The 18,989-nt window shown below is 32.9% G+C and overlaps 1 protein-coding gene across 2 annotated transcripts in view; it reads left to right on the top strand.

Annotated features, from left to right (window-relative positions):
• The window catches only part of CHM (CHM Rab escort protein), a 77,154-nt gene that overhangs the window by 23,480 nt on the left and 34,685 nt on the right, over window positions 1–18,989 (top strand). The window contains exons 4-8 of one of the 2 annotated variants that reach the window (XM_085319630.1): window positions 1,645–1,766; window positions 6,191–6,566; window positions 9,064–9,180; window positions 9,838–9,958; window positions 12,573–12,798. In XM_085319630.1, the coding sequence (XP_085175756.1) occupies window positions 1,645–1,766; window positions 6,191–6,566; window positions 9,064–9,180; window positions 9,838–9,958; window positions 12,573–12,798 (962 nt within the window). Of the gene's footprint in view, window positions 1–1,641; window positions 1,767–6,190; window positions 6,567–9,063; window positions 9,181–9,837; window positions 9,959–12,572; window positions 12,799–18,989 lie in introns of both variants that reach the window. The other variant, XM_085319629.1, reaches the window with a different exon arrangement.

Here is an 18,989-nt window from a genome sequence, read left to right as displayed (position 1 = left end):
TTTAGAAGCTGGTTAATTCCACAGCTTTTGAATATTCAGATTGCAACATTCAGCTTTGTTAGTTACTAGGACCTCTGCCACTTACCATTCTGAAAGATGATATAAATGACAAACATTTACAGTAAAGCCAACTCTGAATTTAAGATTTCTAGTATTTTGAGGTACTGAAATGTTTAAATTCTGTGGAATATGAGTGTGAACAAGTCACACAAGTATTAGATAAATCTCAGTCCGACAATTACCTGCTTTTTGTCTTAATATAAACGATATTTTCAGTATGGACTTCTATTAATTTGGCCTAAAATTTTTGGAATTTGGTGTCCATTTTTTTCTTTCACTCCCTTCTGTTTGCAGCTTGATGTTAAACAGATTGCTTTCATTGTACATGGGAGAAATTCTAATAGACAGTGTCTTTGAGCTRTTGCATTATGTTTACAAAGTTCATAACACTTTACAGTTTCTTTGGAAGTGTAACTTTTGTTCTGTTTTCACTTGATTTTTTTTCATTTCTTTGTATCAAAGAATACAGTATTGCACTTTGTGTTCTAGGTGCTGTGTAAGCTCTGCTAGGAGGTATTATTTTCTGTGTAGACATTATATAAAAATGCAGTCACCGGCTAGGTATCATCAGTGTTTCTTATGCTGTTAATATGCATGTTCTTTGTTTTCTGCTTTGATTCTATCAGGACAGAATGTGTCTTCAGTAGCATTCGACTTCTGTTTTTGGGGAGACCATATTTGCTTTCTTCCTTGATGCTTTTCTTGTGTTTTTGCTCTAAAGCAGATGAAGATGGCAATTCTGTTATGCTTGCTATAAAGCAAGTTTTTCAGGAAAATGATTGTAGTAATCAACYAAGGTTTCTTTGTGAAGAGGCAAATTAGATTATATATCCCTAACGTTTTTTTTTGATAATGTATTGAGAATAGAAGAGATGCTCATCTTATATTAGRAAATGCAAAAATTCCCATTGGTTCTTAAACTTTCTATATATTCCATCTTTCATTAAGACACAAAAACATTTGATAAATATGAAGTCTTGGAGTGTGTGAAACATTATTGGCAGCTCCAGTGTGTGAATGAACAGAGGACCATGCACGGAATCACAGAATGGTCAGGGTTGGAAGGGACCTTCTGGAATCATCTAGTCCAACCCCCGCTCAAATAGGTGCACATCTGGAGTTGGCCTTCTCAAAAAAGATCGTGCTGCATGAGCCTGCAGCAAGAACTTCTGCTTTTCCTCTGAAAGTTCATTATGATGTAGAGATACTTACGTAGACAGACTTTTAATAGTCAGATCGCTGTGTTTCATGATATGGTCTCCATTCAAAGAGTTTTGACTGAAAAATTGGAATGAACCTGGCTATGACAAATGTAGATTTTACTGTATTATGTTTAAATTTCTAGTAAAACTTGCATTTCATTTACTGCTGCATTTTCAAATTAATACAACTAATAATGTAGTGCAAATGTTGTCACGCTAGAGTGAAGTAACCAGCCCAATTATTTCACTCTTAACTACAAAAGTCTGAATAGAGAAAACATTAAAACTGTTAAAAGACAAATCATTTGGAAATACAGAAATCGATAGTCCAAGAACATCTAGTGCAGTACAAATTTAATTTTATAATTGTTTTTTAAAGCAGAAAACTGATGTAATTGGTGAATGTGAAGACTGGAGAAAACTGATCCTTGAGAATGAAGAAATTATTTCTCTGAACAAGACTGATAAAACTATTCAACATGTAGAGGATTTCTGTTTTAGCAAGTAAGTATAAATATCAAAATATACAAATAATTTTATGTATCACAAATAATTATATTGTGCTCTTGGCTCTAAGCATTTCACCGCCAGCACTCTGACATGCTTCCTGTTGGTCTTGAAGAAGAACTAAGAATTATAGAATTCCTCAGTAGAGGCCCTTGTTCTTTTGTTGAAATTACTTGTACTTTGTTGAGGGGTAACTATTGGGAACATTCTTCATACATTACRTAAAGTTCTTCCTACATAAGGTTATCAGATTGCAACATTTGAACATTTACTCAACAATTTTTTGAGCTGGCRTTTTGTTTGCTTCTGAGTCACAACCGAACTGAATAGTTATGTACTATTATATTTTAAATTTTCCTATTCCTGTAAGTAAGCCTTCTATTTTTGTACATGTAAAATGAAAGAGGTACATAAGAATAAGAACACAAATGGACAGTAGTACTGTAATCATAAAATCCTTAACTATACTACAATAATAAAACAATATTTCCCCTTTGTTAGCTTGTTGTCACTGTATTCAACTTGCTCGTTAACCAGTGCTTTCCTGTGATGTTTTAGAACAAATTGGCACAGTTGAAATTCCTGATAAAATAATAACAGTCAGCCTTCTTGGGCTGCCACCTTCTTTTTGTATTTGAAGTAAAGTGACTCAGCTTTTGTTTTACATTAAATAAAAATGGAAAAAATACATGCTTAATTGGAAATTTGCTTTGGGGAGAATTGTTGCAGAAGTGAGTCAAGAGTATTATACTATCTTAGAATTAAATATATGACTAAACATATTTTAGTTAGGTATTCATAATGTTTGCATTAGCAGAAGTTGAGAACAGAAATTTCATTTTTGGTTTTTAATTGTTAAATGGAAGTATAATACTTCATTACRTATAAGCTGTACAAGAACTGATCTTTTCAGTGTCATCTTAAATAGTGAGATCAAACAACATCTAAAAATAACATTGTTAAGCAGTAATCTCAAGTAGTATTTAAGCATAGTAGTAACGAATGGAAATTGTGTGGGCCACAATTTAAAACTGAATCATTTCTCTCTGTGTATTATTTTTGTATCTTAGGAGTTTTGCACTGAACTGAGTGTTATTCTGAATTCCTAAAAGGTTCTTTGAGATAGTAGTTTAAAATTTAATCTTGAGTYTCCTAAATAATAGCATAGGTATCTGAACGAAACACTGACAGATGTTTCATATGGAAACATTTATTTATTTTTGTAAACATCACAAATAGTAAAAATAATAGAATGTTAGAGTTAGATTAATGAAATCTGAAAGTCACAGTCGGCATATTCAAAAGTTGAATGTTGCACAGTAATGGCTGCTTGACCATACTGCAGATAAAATGTTATGTTTGTTTTAAAACAATGTCAATATAATACTGTGATACTATTGTGATAATGAATATTGTTCAGGACCAATATTAGATTGCAAGTTTCATAGCCTCTTAACTTTGTATATACCATCTCTAGGAAGACTCTTACTGAAGAAGTGATACTGACTCATGGCTGGCTTGAAAGAGAGTCCCCTAGCACTAAGGTGTCACTGGTTTTTGGAAGTGAGCCTTCTATCTGAACCAATTTTGTTCGGACATTATTTTTAACTTAGTCTGGCAGTACAATGCTGTCTTCTGTTTATCATGGGAGAAAAAAAGTTACAAGGAAGAACTGCAGAATTAATAAAACTAGCAAAGAAAAAGTTTACCACATGAACTTAAAACTTACTGAGAGAATCAGTTATTATGTTTCTGACAATTTACACGTTCTGGCTAGATTCTGTTGTTTTTGCTTAACTTTTATAACTCCTATGAAGTAACCATTAAACATTTATTTTGAAAGAATAAACAGCTGGGTAGCAGTATAATATACACAGTGAAAATCTGAAATAAATGGCCTTAGAACAAAGTGCATCCATCAAAGGAAAAGAATACTGTGTCTACAACAAGCTGTATTGAAAAAAGGCAAATGGCTGAAAAATAAATAGTGAACACCTGTGCTGAATAAATTAACCAGCTGGTTGGCAATTTTTCATTTGACCTATCTGAAGGGGTTGCTGTTACAAGACATTAATAAGACACATTCATTTTAAGATATTCCTTTGTTAGTACCATTAATTGATGAATGGTGGAAGATAATATTCTAAATTTACACAACAATTTGTCTGCAGATGTGTTTTTTTTTCTGATTTAGGAGAAGAATTGTCTGTACAAAAGTTCAAATTGAGTGATTTTTATAGACAGTTGTTACATTATTCAGGGATGTTTGTTCCTATAGGAAAGATGTAATGAATTTAGTTTTTAGGCTTCCATTATGAAGTTTGTAGAGCTGCAAATCATACAGATTAATGTATTCATTAAATGGGAATTGAATTTGGTTTTAAAACATGTAAATACAACGTTTCTGTTGTACTGTGTTTTAGAGTAACACAGAAAAAAGACAATGTATTGCAAATCCAAATTCTACTTTGCTTTGAGAAAGTATAAATAATGTTTTAAATGAGCTTGATCTATGCAGTCAGATTAGGAGGAGATAGAAGGGAAGACTTGCCCTTAATTTGTGTTGTGTTTTATAAAGCTTTAGAAAGGCTGAAATAAAAGCTTAATTTTAGTGATTACAGTAATCACAATAGTGGGTTTTTTTTTTTTTTTTTTTTTTTGCACAGGGCATTCCAAATTCCTAAACCAAACAAACTTCCCCTCACCCCCTGAAATTGAATAGAGTTAGTGTATTTTTAGCAGAGATTAGTTTTTTAGAAACATTCGACATAGTACTTATCTTTGTATTTGGTATTTTATGTGCATTTAATATTTGCAGAATAAAGCAGAGGCATAAAAAAATTAATATTCTGAAATAACTTCTTTCATTAGTGCTTCCTTACAGCAGTTCCGTGTGCTTTCCAGGGCAGTATTTCACCGCATTTGTATGTGCTTCCTGGTGGCTGTGCACAGGCTGAGAAACCTGTACCAAAGTCTGGCTTTCATTAGTCCTTGCAAGTTCTCTGAAGTTACAAGTAGATCAGTGAGGAACAATTTTTAAAGGAGGCAAAATATTTCTTCCCTTTTATAACTTGAACAGAAATTCCTACCCCTGCTTCCATCTCCACAGTTGTAGATGTGTGAAGGAACGTTTTTACAAGTGTGCTGAATAATTCCTGGCTATTTATTGAATTTTAACAGTCTTGATAGTTACTGAAATTCAGTACTGTACGTTTGCAGGTCACCTTTAAAATCATAGTTCATTAGTTTTCAGCTGAGATTAAATTGTTTATTCAGTACACTAATGGCTTGCAGTGTAAAGATAAAAAGATAGTGTGAAATTATTGGTGAACTCCTTTCACTTATAATGACATTGATTTGATTCATCTCAGCTGGTAGTACAAACTAAAATTCTAAATTCAAAAGTGCTAGTTTCTAAGGTAGATGTCATTGAAGTTCAAGATAAAAAGAATGGATGAGATTAAAAGTGGAGGTCTGCTTTTTAAGAGGAATTTTAAAGAATTGTGTCCTTATGACAAGGAAATGGACTATATAGAATACTTACGTGTGATACTGTCCCTCCTTTTCACTGGCTGCCTTCATCACAAGCATGTTAGGAATTCATCAGAACTATGCACAGATTTATCATGCTTGCAATAAATCTAAGATTATAAACAGTAAAGGTGAAAATACTTTAACATGATATATGTAGTCAGTTAGTAATTGGTTGGTGCTTGGTTAAACTTACGAACTCTAGTACCTTTTATATATATCTCTCTCTMTATATATATATATGTAAAAAAAAAGGTATTTAAGTAAACTGTTCTTTATGGCTATTACTTGAAAAGCTACTCAGATTGTAAGATCAGAGTCTGAAAAGTGATCTTTTTAATTTAAAATTAACTTCAGTTCAAAATTCTGTTTCTCTTGAAGATTTTGCTATAAAGATGTGAAATAGTCTCAGTTATACAAAACAATTCTATTTTCTTCAACAAGTTCAGTTTAAAGAAATCTTGGCTTATAACTTAAGTGTCTTTCTGTACTTCAGTTTTAAAGGTTTTTATCCAAAGGAAGAAACAATCAAATCGCATTAATGTTTATTTTTTAAATACTATATTTGTTTGTTTATATAGCTGTATAATGTGTATCACTGTGAGAGAGTCTATGTAAAACAAGAGCACAAAGGTTTTTTCATTCCTTCCCCACATAATATTCTGCTTAAATTCTATTTTTACAGTCAGAAATCCAGAGTTCTTTGGTTGGTGGCACCCAGTTTGACCAGGGTAAAGACATTTTAATGATTTTCACAGAAAGGCTTCCGATGTTTCCATTGCTGACACTGACTCAAAATTTTAAACAAGTTTTAAAGACAATTTTAAGGTCCCTTTTTCTTTTTTCTCCCCTCTGCCCCCCCCCCTTTTCCCCCTTATGTTTTTAATCAGTCAGGATTTGTCTGAAGATGTTGAAGAAGCTGGTGCTTTGTCAAAGCTGCCCGTCTTAGGAGTTTCTGATGCTGCCGGGGCTGCGCAGGAATTGGAAAAAGAGTGCGCACCTGTGGAACGTGCCTTGCCAGGGGCTGAGAGCTGGGAACCAGAAAAGACTGCAGGCAGTGACCCAGCAAGTGCAACAGAAGGGAATAATACCGAAATAACCTCTGAGAGTGAAAGTTCTCGTAATGCAGCTTTAGGCAAGTCCACTTTGGAAATGGGAAAAACAGAAGCTGCACCCTCAGAAATTTCTGCCCAAGAACCAAAGAAAATTACGTATTCCCAAATTGTTAGAGAAGGCAGAAGGTTTAATATTGATTTAGTTTCCAAGGTAGGAACTTAATGACTTTTCATACAAGTACATTTACTTTTTCTAAATGCTGAGAATTTTTTAATTCTGAGTGTTTAGAGGGCTGAAATGGTACCTCTAAGGCAAAAAATACATTCTCCTGGGAAGTGAGCAATCAGTAGTACTATTAAAGCAAATGAGCTGTTTCATATGTGCTCTTTAATGTTTGTTTTTAACCAAAGAGTCTGTAAATTTCCTGAAATAGAGAGTTTAAGTAATAACTTTAAAATACTTTTTTAAATGATGTCCTTTTAAAATTTTTAAAAAATACATACTTAAACAATGAAAACTAATAGAAATGCACATCTTTGATGTTATTAAGATGAAGGGTATTTTTAATCGAGTGTACTTACCTGTTTAGATAGGCTTTCCTGTGATACTCGCACTGTCATTCTGTTCATATAAAATGTACCATTTTAAGTTCTTGAGTGACTGAAAAGCTGAACTGTAATAAATTGTATTAAAAAAAATCCCTACGGTTAGTCCATAACATAAAAGTTGAGTAAAATAACATATTTTTATTACTATGTTGAATTGCTAATTTTATGTGCTTTTTAGTTGAAGGTGAAACTATTTAGAATCTGGCATATTTATCATGCAGTTTAAGATCTAAAACCTGTCTTTTAGCTACTTAGCAGTCTGTGTGCATGTCCTGCAAATACAAGTTAAATGAATTTTTTTTTTTTTTAAATTTCAGTGTTTCAGACTATATACCTTGCAGTGGAAGGTTTTTTTTCCCCAAAGTTCAGTGCTTATTTTTTTGTAATTTTTAGGCAGAAATTTTTCAAACCTCTGAAAAATAGAAAATAACTTTTCTTCAATAATTTATTACATTTTTTGTATAGACATTACAAAATACATTATTTCATGTTTTTTACTCCGTGTTCCAAATGTAGATACCTCTCTTATGCATCACCAGAATGATACCGTGAAACCAATAGTCGGTTTATAGTGGTATAGTAGATAGTACTGTTTTGCATAGTACACATTTTCTGTGCCACCATACTGAATTTTGCTACACAGTGGTAAATGCTATTGATTCCAGAAAATCTTACAGGAGAGATGGCATCAAAACAGACCTAGTAATTCTCATTGGTTTCTCTCTGGCACTGGGACTCTTACGGACTTTTCCGTAGTGTCCTAATTAGTGTTCCAGTCAACCTTTATCTTGAAAATTAAGCATTAATTTTGTATGAGGGGCATGCTTTACAGAACGTGCAGTTTTGAAATAGTGGCCAGGATTTCACATCTGCTCTTTAACTATGCAAATTCTACTACTCAGGATAACAAGACTTGCAGGAAGTTAGAACTAGAAGTTTCTCCATGCTTTTAAATATATGCTTTTAAATTCAGACATATGTCTTGTGTTAATAGTTATATTTTGGTACTTTCAGTATTTCATAATAAATTCTTTAGCCTGTAGAAAGTATAAAGGTAGACGTAACATAGACAGCTAAGTAGCATAACAAAATATGACTAAACCTGAATACCACTTTGACAGAAGAGTAACTGGGGTAGCTTAAGGAATTTATATTTAGAAAATGTCACATCATTTCTCGTTATGACAGAAACAGCTAGTTTGCACAGGCAGGGGAGGGGGACCATACAAAATTTAAGTAAATGTTTTAAAAGTTTGAAAACTGATGCAACTTTAAAAATCCACACACATACATTGGCAGATAAAAGAGCTATTAATGCAAAGCTGATTTTAACACAGCTTGTTTCAAAATATGCAAAACATAAGAAGTAAATTTGAGTATAGAGATCTTTATGGTGAAAATGGAAAATAGGAAAAGAGAGAAGGGGATTTTTAGCAGCTTTGGCCATTAGCTTTGACTGTTGATTTTGCAAAATGTTTTGAGGAGACAATGTTAAGTATACCTGTGTAAATTGGTATGCACAGTCTTTAGATATGAATAACACTGAATGGTGATAAACTTTTGAAGAGAATAGAAAGGAAAAAGCAGCGTAGAACATTGTCCCGTTGACCTCTTGCATCTTTGAGATCCCTATTTACTTTAATAGAATAGCATTGCTATTTTTAGAAAGCAAAAGTAATACAGAGTATTTGAATTGAAAGACACCAGTAAAACTGTGGTGCAGATTGGCTGTGATGCGTTTTGGCATGCCATAGCCCRTGTAGAGGTAAAGAAACAAGTTTACGCTTTCTCCTTTTCACTATGTGAGTGGATCCAAGATGACTCTCTCTCTCACGGTATTACTCCCAAACAGGTRAGATCAACAGTGGGCTGAAACCTTTTCTCCTGTGGACTACTTTCTTTTCTTCCTCTGTCTCTGTGTTAATTTTATTTTGAACATGCTATATCTTGATGTTATTTTGCTCAGATTTTACTTCACTGTGTGTATAAGCATATAGTTGTAGAAAATATCTTACAAAGGAATACTGTTAGAGTTACTATTTTCTTCCTATATAAGTGCTTCTTTCTCTTTACTCACTGTATTATTTTTGTTTGTGCAGCTTCTTTACTCCCGAGGTCTGTTAATTGACCTTTTGATTAAGTCAAATGTTAGCAGATATGCAGAATTTAAAAATGCCACACGAATTCTTGCCTTTTGGGAAGGAAAAGTCGAACAGGTATTGTAGAAGAATGCATTGTATGTGTTTAATCTGATCTTTTCAAAGTCAAAAAATTTYGAAATTGTTTTTTCTGAGAGTTTTGTAATAACTGGTATATTTTACTAAAAAATTTTTGTTTGATTTCATTTTTAGAATGAGGTTTTTTTCTTTTTACATGCATGTTAAATCTAAATCCTGAAAAGAAAGCTAGAATAATGTGCAGTCAGATAAATCATTAAATCATTAAATGTTTACCATATGACAAATAGTTAGTCTATGATAGACTCAACAGTGAATCTTAAAGATGTGCAGATTTTAGGTTTTCAGATCCCTTGAATGGATTTGATTTGTCTTTTTTCCTTGCCTTAGGAGAGAAGTCATTAGACTAGTAGTGGCAACAGGAGATACTTGGCCCAGTAGAGATCCTGTTGAAACCAAACGGACATAAGCAAAAAAGGAAAGAGCGAAAGAGATTTTAGAATATTTTTGTTATGAAAAATAATAATTATTTTAGTTAAAATAGAAAATAGTAGAAATATGTAAGAAACAACTGTAGTTCTAATGAAAAATAGGAACTTTAAATGTTTGTTAGGTAATCAACTATAGTCTTTTATAGCCTGTGTGGGAAAGGCATTAAATATAATGAACCTAAAATTATTAATTTTTTTTTTCTAGGTACCTTGTTCTAGAGCAGATGTCTTCAATAGCAGGCAGCTCACTATGGTGGAAAAGAGATTGCTAATGAAATTTTTGACATTTTGTTTGGAATATGAACAACAACCTGATGAATACCAAGGTAGTGTTTCATTAAGTATGAGACACCTTCTTGTTTTGAGTTCATTCCATTATGCACAGTTTTGATAGCTCTCCTTTATTTTTACCCTATTTATTTTTGTGTATTAATTTTTGGATTAGACTTTGACCTTTTCCTGACCTTTCATGTCAATTCTTCCGCTTAAGCGCTTGTATTTCGAGTTCCCATGGTATCATTAATTACCTCCATTTTTCTTTAATAGCAAAATTACATATTATAACAGGATTGCAAAATGTTTTTTTTATCATTTTTAGGGTTTTGTTCCCCCTCAGGGATTTTGTAATACGGTGTGATGCACCTGATTTCTTCCTCTCTTTTTTTTTTTTTTTTTTGATAATACGTAAATCTTGTATGACAGTGTGTCAGTATGTTGCCAAAAAAACAGGAATGCTGAATGTGGATTTTTTTTTAACTTTGAAAATAAGTGTAGTTTAATTGTGAAGTTAAAAATGCCTTTTAGTTGCAGAGGGCAGGTGCCAAATGCCTTTGTCAATTATTGAATTATTTAGAGGACAGAAAATATGATTAGATTGGAGCCATGTTATGCAAAGAATGGCAGTGAAAGAGGAAAATTGGCTAGTGGAAAGAAAATGATGGAAACCTGCTCTCTGCTTTGGATTTATGAACCTAAGAGTACAAAGAATGGAGTGATATTCTGAATGCTTGGACTCTAGAAGTAAACTAAGGTAAAAATTATAAAATCTGTGAAAAGGAAATAATGAGAACAGAGGAATACTTAAACGATTACTATAGGTTTCAGACTGAGGCATTTCAGTGCTTTTGTAGGTGATAGTAGCTCGACTAGGCAATGCTTTCAAAAGAAGCTAGTGTTCAGAAGAAACAGTTGTTTGTTACTGATACTGGTCTGGTCACTTGAGCTTAAAGCTGCCTTGGTATTATATGACCCTTAGATTATGTAGAAAAGATAGAGAAAATGATTGCAAACATCTGCAGGATAGAATTGGTCAATATAGATAGTGATCTGATAAGATTAGGAAGAAAAATCTGTGATGAACTCTAGAAAATCCTGAAGGGGAAAAATTTGTTACGCTGAACTAGTTTATAGATTACAGGCAATTTGAGGTTTACGGCCGATAAAAGAAATTGAGGTGCTCAGAGCAAGAATATAGGTGGCATTCAGAAACTTTATTAAGTAAAAAAAGGAGACACCATATCAATTCTAAATGAATTCATTGATTCATCTGCCTAAATAACACTGCACTTATTTTATATCCAGAGATAGTTAAACAGACTTTGTTCCTATATTTTAAAGTAGCCATGGAAGTAATTGGGAATATTTTGAGTCTGATTAGTCTAATTTAAAGACTTCAGAGCTTTAGAATTGCACCTGTTGAAATCATTGCATTCGTTAGGGAGGACAGACTTTTAATAGGGAGAATTCATGATAGTGAATAATTTTTTTAAAGCTTCTTCTGTAAAATTTTGAGTTACATAGGAGGTCTAGAATGAGGAAAAACTTGCGACTTTTTTTAGAAAGACAATAGCACAAAGGAAAATGTAATATATTTTATGACTTGCTGCATGGCTGTACAAAGGTAGTGAAGTACATTTGTAATAAAACAGTGGTTGAATCTCAAACAGAGTATATGGCCTAATAACACTAGTCACAGCATTGGCGGGAACTGCTTCTAAATTACTCTTGAATTTTCACGTGACTGAAATAAGCTTAAGAATAGATTTCTACACGGTATGAAATACATTATTGCTTAAAATAATCTTTTCCTAAAAAAGAATATTCAGGTTGTATTAAGATCATTAAACTAACTGTAATATTTCAGAGATGTATCAGTAACCTGCAACACTTGCATTAAAGGTTACCTGCAGGACTTCTGTTTTTCTATAAATTTCAAAGTGCATTAGTGGCAATATGCTTCCTCCTCTTTTTCTTCTTCTTGTCTCATCTATACTTATTTGTTGGGAGGTCAGCAATTTAAAATACTTGAAATAAGTATTGCTCTTCTCATTTTTGGAGTAAAACATTATGCGAATGGGTTATCTGCACATAAATATGTGCTCTGACCACATAGGTATGGATTCAACTTTCTGAATGGATGTTAGGTTAAATGGATTAAATATTTATGAAATTTACAGGATTCAGGTATACCATCCCAAGCTGCAGTAAAACCAATGGATTTTTGTCTGCCATATGGCTATTACTCCATATACTTTGGTAGAAACCTCAATCTTAAAAATTGTTAAATGATTGAGAAATGGGTGTTGGTCAGGTCTAACTTAATAGATGAAGCCATATTTAGATGGTGCTCAGCTACTGTGTAAAACTAGATAGCCTATTCAGGTCTCATATGGCATTCACATATAGTAGATTTGTGTTATTCCAAAATACTTTTAATGTAGTGATRTTTCTGTCTTCTGAGGAAATGTACTTTGAGAGTAAAATTTTTAGCTTTCATGAAATAGAATTACTGTTTTTCAGTGATAAGTATGTTGAAGATCTAAGTGGTTTCTTTTGTGATCTCTTTTTTTTTTTAATACAAAAGTATTTCTTCAAGTTGAAGATCCTGAAAAAGTACGAAAGTTAACCTATATCATTTACCTGAATTATTTTTTTTCTCAGATTATGAGAGTAGTACATTTGCTCAATTCTTAAAAACACAGAAATTAACACCCAGCTTGCAACACTTCATTCTTCACTCTATTGCAATGGTATCTGAGACTGATTGCAGCACCCTTGAAGGTCTCCAGGCAACCAAAAAATTTCTTCATTGCTTTGGCCGCTATGGCAATACACCATTTTTGTTTCCTTTGTATGGTCAAGGAGAGATTCCACAGTGTTTCTGCAGGTAAGCTTGACTTTTCTAATACATATCTTTAAAAAAAGGAAATTCTTGGTAACCTAATGCTAATAGAGCAATTCCTGCTGACAGTTGCATGTTAGTGTTTTTGTTTTGTATTTTTGTTGGCTATTAAATTCCCCCAGAAGTTTGCACTTTCCTAGGAAAAAAAAGAAATTATAGAACAATGGTGCTGTTGAGATCAGGAGACTAATTTGAATAATTTTTAGTAGTATTTCATTCAGAGAAGCGAAAATATTGTAAATTACACTGGTGCTTGGGAACAGTTTTCACTGTGATACAAATAAAACTTTTAATGATTGGCTGTTGTGGTGCCTGCCCATCCTAATAATTATTAGGAATGGATGAGAGATAATTTAACTCATAAACAGCTATCCTTTCTTCAAATTGACAGATGAGATTTGGAGCGATGTCTGTCCAAAAGGATGACTGTACGTTTGGGTAGACTGAGATAATTTGCCTCTTAATTTTTCCTACAGATACAGGAAGATGTACGTTGACAATCTGTGTTAATAGTTACTCTTTCATTTATAGTACTGGATGCATATTGTGGTGATATAAGAGGAGGAACAATATTATCGGGTACAGATACAATGTGCCAAGATTAGAAAGGAAAATTCAGCAAAGAAAGTTGAAGGTTATTAATAATGATACCTGTTATCTAACTTCTTAACTTTCTAAATGTATGTTTGAAATAAAAATAAGTAGTTCTGTTACACGATGCATATGCAAAATATGCATATTCAGTTTTATTCTTGTGTGAACTGTATACAAAGAGCAGCAGCTGTGAGTGTCTCTAGAGTTAGAAAACTTCTTGACCATCCATAGGCAAATCTTGATGACTTTTGTGGTAATTTCTGTATTTGGTTTTCAGGTTCAAATCCAGGTGCAAAAACTTGAATACTGAACAGATTCAAACTGGCAATGAAAAGGACACATAGCACAAATTTGTTTCAGGAAAAATTTGTTCATTATTAAACAAAAAAAGATTATGCAACACTCACTTTTTTTATATTGCAAACTGATATAAACCAGACAGCTACTGTGAAATCGTATTCTATTGGCATCATTCTGTACACCTGTATCTATAGGTCACAAACTTCCAGTGTAACTTGAACAGCAGTTGCGTATAAGTCATCCTAAAGCTCTGTTACACAGAGCCACGTAGAGATGCAGTTGTACGTTCTAATATCTTAAACAGCAGTCATACACTCTCCACCTCTGGAGCAGTAGAAAGTAATTACAACAAAGGGAACAATCGATTCCAAGTTGAAACAACCTCTACATCAATCCCTTTTCTTAAACTGTAGGTATGATATGTATTCTTTCATGAGGCTCCAGAGGTGTGCTAGGGGTTACAGTTCTTGCAATGGAGTTGTACTTTAGTGGTTTTGAGGACCATCAAGAAAACATGTGCAGCGAGTGGGTAGTTTTACTTTTCAGTTGTTTCCAAATATTCTACTGGCTTTTAAAAGGCTGAGGTTTTTTATCTTTGCTTTTGCTTGGCAAGCAGGCTTTCCATCTGCTCTATGCAAATTTTTAAGGTAGTAACCTGTAGATTTGTAGTAGACATTAGCTCTATTAAAAAGGAAAAAAAAATACTGTTGTACTGTGAGGCTATTTTGTTGTCTATGAATGATACTTCAAAATGCAATTCCTTTAAATGTCAGTGTGAAGTCTTACTTGCTTTGTTCTTTTTTGTGGACAAATTTTTTTTACATGTGTGCTGCTATTACGAAGTTCTGGTTTGTAGTGTGCTTTTGGGCATTCTCTTCCTGTTTTATCTGTATGATGGTTCTATTTTTCTTCTCGATACCAATAATTATACTACTGCTAGAAGAATGACCTTAGCAGCTTGGGCCTATTTGGCATTATTTAGGATGGATGCAAATATATGTTGGTACAGCCATTCTGGAATAATTACCATACTTCATGGGCAGTGTCTAAAAAGTAGCTGGTTGGCACCAGTGGCTGGCCTCATTATGGAAAGTCTTGATTTGGCATTAACATTTAATGAAGACTACATGGAATTGTCCTGTATAATGTTTCTGTGTTCATGTACGTGGTTCACATAATGTTTACATTATTTCATTAGACAACTAGACTTTATTCTGTACTATATTGAATAGGAGTCATATTTCGTAGCTTATTTTTTTGTCAATAGCCTTTGTCTATATCTTGAATTATTTTATATGGAGTTTTTTTAAAATGTGGGATTATGTAATTGGGATCAGATAGACAATTTGTGAAGAACAACTGTTTTTAGGTAAATATTCTCGTCACAGCCATACAACAGGATTTGTTCTCATGGGTTTTATTACATCTTCATTTTTATAGGACTACATGTGGGACTAGAAAGTTTCAGATGACCAACAGATTAAATAAATCAAAAGATTATCAAAACCATTGTGGAAGCACCAGCTTTGTGACGTGTGTCATTAGACCTTTTTGGGTTTCAAATATATGAAAATTTTAAATTAACTTTAATAATTACAATTAAAATATTATATTTACTCTGATGTAGGTGCTTCTTAAGATGGTTTATTTTTCTTGCATTGTTGAAAGCACAAGAAATCATTGAAAGCACTGGCTGTTTAATAGCCAGGRCAGGCAGTTTCCTGATCTATAAAAGCACTATTTTTAAAGAGTGAGCAATATCAGTGTCTAGAACTCTTGTAAATATTTTAATCAGCAAATCTCTCTATGATCACGAGAATTCTTCAAATTGACCAAACTGTCTAATTAGGCCTGTTGATTGCGACTTTCTTAGTTTTGTTGTTGTTAAGCTGCAAATCTTGCAAGTAGGATAAGGAGAATATTTTAATAGTTGAAGCAAATTACTCTATTAAACCAAGAAGTAATTATGCTTTTAAAAGGTTTGTATTACAAAGCATTATAATAAAAATGTGGAATGGTTTTGTTTTTAGTGAACCATTTAGTAGGCAATCACTTTTTTTTTTTTTTTGAGAGAGAGAGAGAGAGAGATTAATTACAATTATTAGATATGGCCTGCTTTGGGTCTCACTAAAACTGAGTAGTATCTTAAGAGTACTGTTCAGACTGTATAGTAAAGTGGTAATACCACAACCTATACATCATACTCTACAGTTTTTATCACCAAGTTATCAGAATAAGGTGTCACCTGTTCTGTGATTTCTAACCATCGTTCTATATTCTGCTTTAATGTAAACCTCTTAAGCGTTTCTTGCAGCCAGTTACACTGTGTGTTCTCATCAAGGCTACTGTTATAAATGGCATGCATGCATATTTATGTGAATGATTCAAAGACATTTGTAAGTCACATCCTTGCATTCTAAATGAATTCTGCATAAACAGTACAACATTTTATAACTACTGAAGACATTTGAGTGAGTAAAAGCCGTGTTAGTTCTTTATTGGTTTAAACAGGTATGGTTTAGGAGAGAAAATTAAACTTTTATATCATTGTAATGTACCTCCCAATATGTTGAGGTACAGATGTGAGATTTCTTTCTCCATAAATCGAATTTGTGATACAACCAAGGTCACTGGAAACTTCCCATTATTCCAAGCTGACAAGCAGGAAAACTTTCACTGACCTGTGTAATAGCCTCTTTTATTTCAAACTTGTAGGTATGAAACTATTATTTGTCTTCCTTTCTAATGAGGTAGTCATATTATACTCAGTAAGAAACAAATAAATAAATAAATACATCTCATTACATTAGTACAATAAGTGTAAGACACCAAAAGTTCAATGAAATATGTGCAAGGAGACTAGGGAATTCAACTCACATTTTGCAGCTTGCAGCCAACATATTTGTTGCAAATCAGTAATAAACTTTTCAGTGTCTTCAAAAAGTTTCATTAGAGAGAATTACAGTTAGTCTTTATTAGACTGTAAGGCAGTGATGCAACATTCAGAATATTCAGTATATCTTAGATTTTTCTGATTTTAGAAAAAAGAAAATACCCAAATTGTTTTCTGATGAGAGGTTAAATTTGAAACTGCCAACTTTCTATTTTTATCACTGGGGAAAAAAAATCTTTTAAGTAAAAGTTCTAAAATAGGTGTTGATCAAGTACTTTAAGTCATTTATGAACTATAAGATGAGATTTAAGCCAAATAAGAGAAGTCTAATTTAATAAGGCATTTTTTCTAACAGTTTTCAAACATTCTTAAAAAAAAATTCCTCTTTTGTAACTTTTATTTCCTTTTTTCCTTTCAGTTTTTTGGAAAATAAATTTTTTTGAGTTTTTTGGGGGCGATGTGTTTGAAAGAGCTGTTTTATGAATGTTGCAAGTATTTCCTTCTACTGTTCACTCCAGTGAAATGTGCATCTTATATTCAACTTTTCTTCAAGAGGAAGTCGTTCTAGAAATTGTCTGTTTTGATTCTCTTCACCTATGACCAGTATATAATGAGTAGGGTGAAGGATAGCTGAGAAGTCAGTTTTATGTTGTGGCCTCATTTACTTTTGTGACTTTTTTCAGCACTGTATTTTTGGAAGGACTCTGCATGGTTTCTCTTCCATTTGGTTTCAGATTCTTTTTTTCTAGATTCTTACACTGTTACTTCCTGACCTTTGAAGTATGAACGGTCTTTTTTTTTTCAGTAGTAGTGTGGTTTTTTTCATAGTTGAAGGTTTAGTCTACGAAAGTCTCTAACTCCATCTCTCTGTCATCTTGTAAGGATTCTGAAGAGTGATGTATCTAGTCTCTTGTTTTTATTGTTTTTTATTTTTATTTTCTTGTTAGAAGTCATCCAAGAGCTGACAGATGTAGTAATTGGTGCTGACGTGCAAGAATGTCTTCTGCTGCTTTGCTGTAGGAATTAGTGATTTACCAACTTTTATCTTCAGTCAGTTAATGACTAACATTTTGTATAAATAGGCTTTGAACTTGTACATCATATGTGTACATATTTCATGGGCAGTGTAACTTTTTTGTGGTTGTAATAGATTCTAGCTGAAATTAGTTGTTTTGTGGCAGTGACAGTAGTAGTTTTGTGGTGGAGGGAAGCTCTAATTAAGAGGGATTATCCCTTTCAATCCCTGTGTTTACAAGAAGGTTAAAAATCCAGGCTGGACTATGATGGATTTTATGACTGACTTGGAAGATTCGTGTATATATTTTGAAAAAAGATAATTACTTTTTATCCTTACATTCGAGCTATTGTATGATACGAATGTTGAAGCTTAAAAGGTTGTCTCAGCTACTTTAACATTGCCAGTTGTGTCCCTGTTAGAATCTTTAAGAAGCTTTCAGTATTCCAAAATCAAGGTTGGGCTTTAGGAAACCTGAATGTAATGTGCATTTAGAATTAACAAAGAATTAAGCACAACATCTTTTTCATTTGAATCTGTAAATAAGTACTGCCTCTTTATCTGTCATATTAATGAGAAATTCAACTAATGCTGTCAGTTCTTGTGGCTATTGGGTGTGAAAGCAACTAGCTTCAAATCTTAGGGAGCCTTTAGTTTTATATAAGTGTGAAAGAATCACAGCTATAGCTGAGACATGAGTTAAGTCCTAAATTTCAAAATGTATCATTTGTGTAATTACATTCATTTTATCATTTAAAATAATTTCATTTCTTTGGCCCTGAAAGTATATTTTGAAATTGCTGACAATACAGCTTGTCAGTATTACCAAGTCTTTTTTTCAAATGCTAAATGGGAAGAGTAGTTGTCATACTACTTTCTCCTTACTTTTTTTTTTTCACTTGCATTTCAATTAAGTAATACAACTTTTGACATAGCTGGTCTTTTTGCAGACAGACTTGATATGTATCTCTTCTGTTTGCTGGCAGATGAATGCAAAATGGGCAAGCATAGTTAGCATGATTGTTTGTAGTATCAGTTGCTTGTTTATCCCAAGAAAGAGTTTTTCCTTAGGGGGAGAGACATCAGGGAAGTGAGATAATCCATCATTTTGAGACCTGTTTTCTAGTGATGGATGGATAGATTGGTAAAGTAACTCAATAATCTTCATTTTTTTTTCAGGTTATTCACAGATCAGTGAACATTGTCGTTAATAAAGCTATGGAATGCTTTAGTGTCCTTGCCTACATTATTTCTCAGGATTTGACAGGAAAAGACTTTTAATTTGGAAATAACCTTTGTGGTGAAATATCATTCTAAGCATATGCAACTCTGAAAGTATCTTCCCATTTTACATTTTTATCTGTCTTCTCAGAA

This window comes from Rhea americana, unplaced genomic scaffold, assembly GCF_003343005.1.
Source record: "Rhea americana isolate MKP2758 unplaced genomic scaffold, rheAme1 scaffold_6, whole genome shotgun sequence".
NCBI lineage: Eukaryota > Metazoa > Chordata > Aves > Rheiformes > Rheidae > Rhea > Rhea americana.
This window is presented reverse-complemented; position numbering and strand designations above follow the sequence as displayed.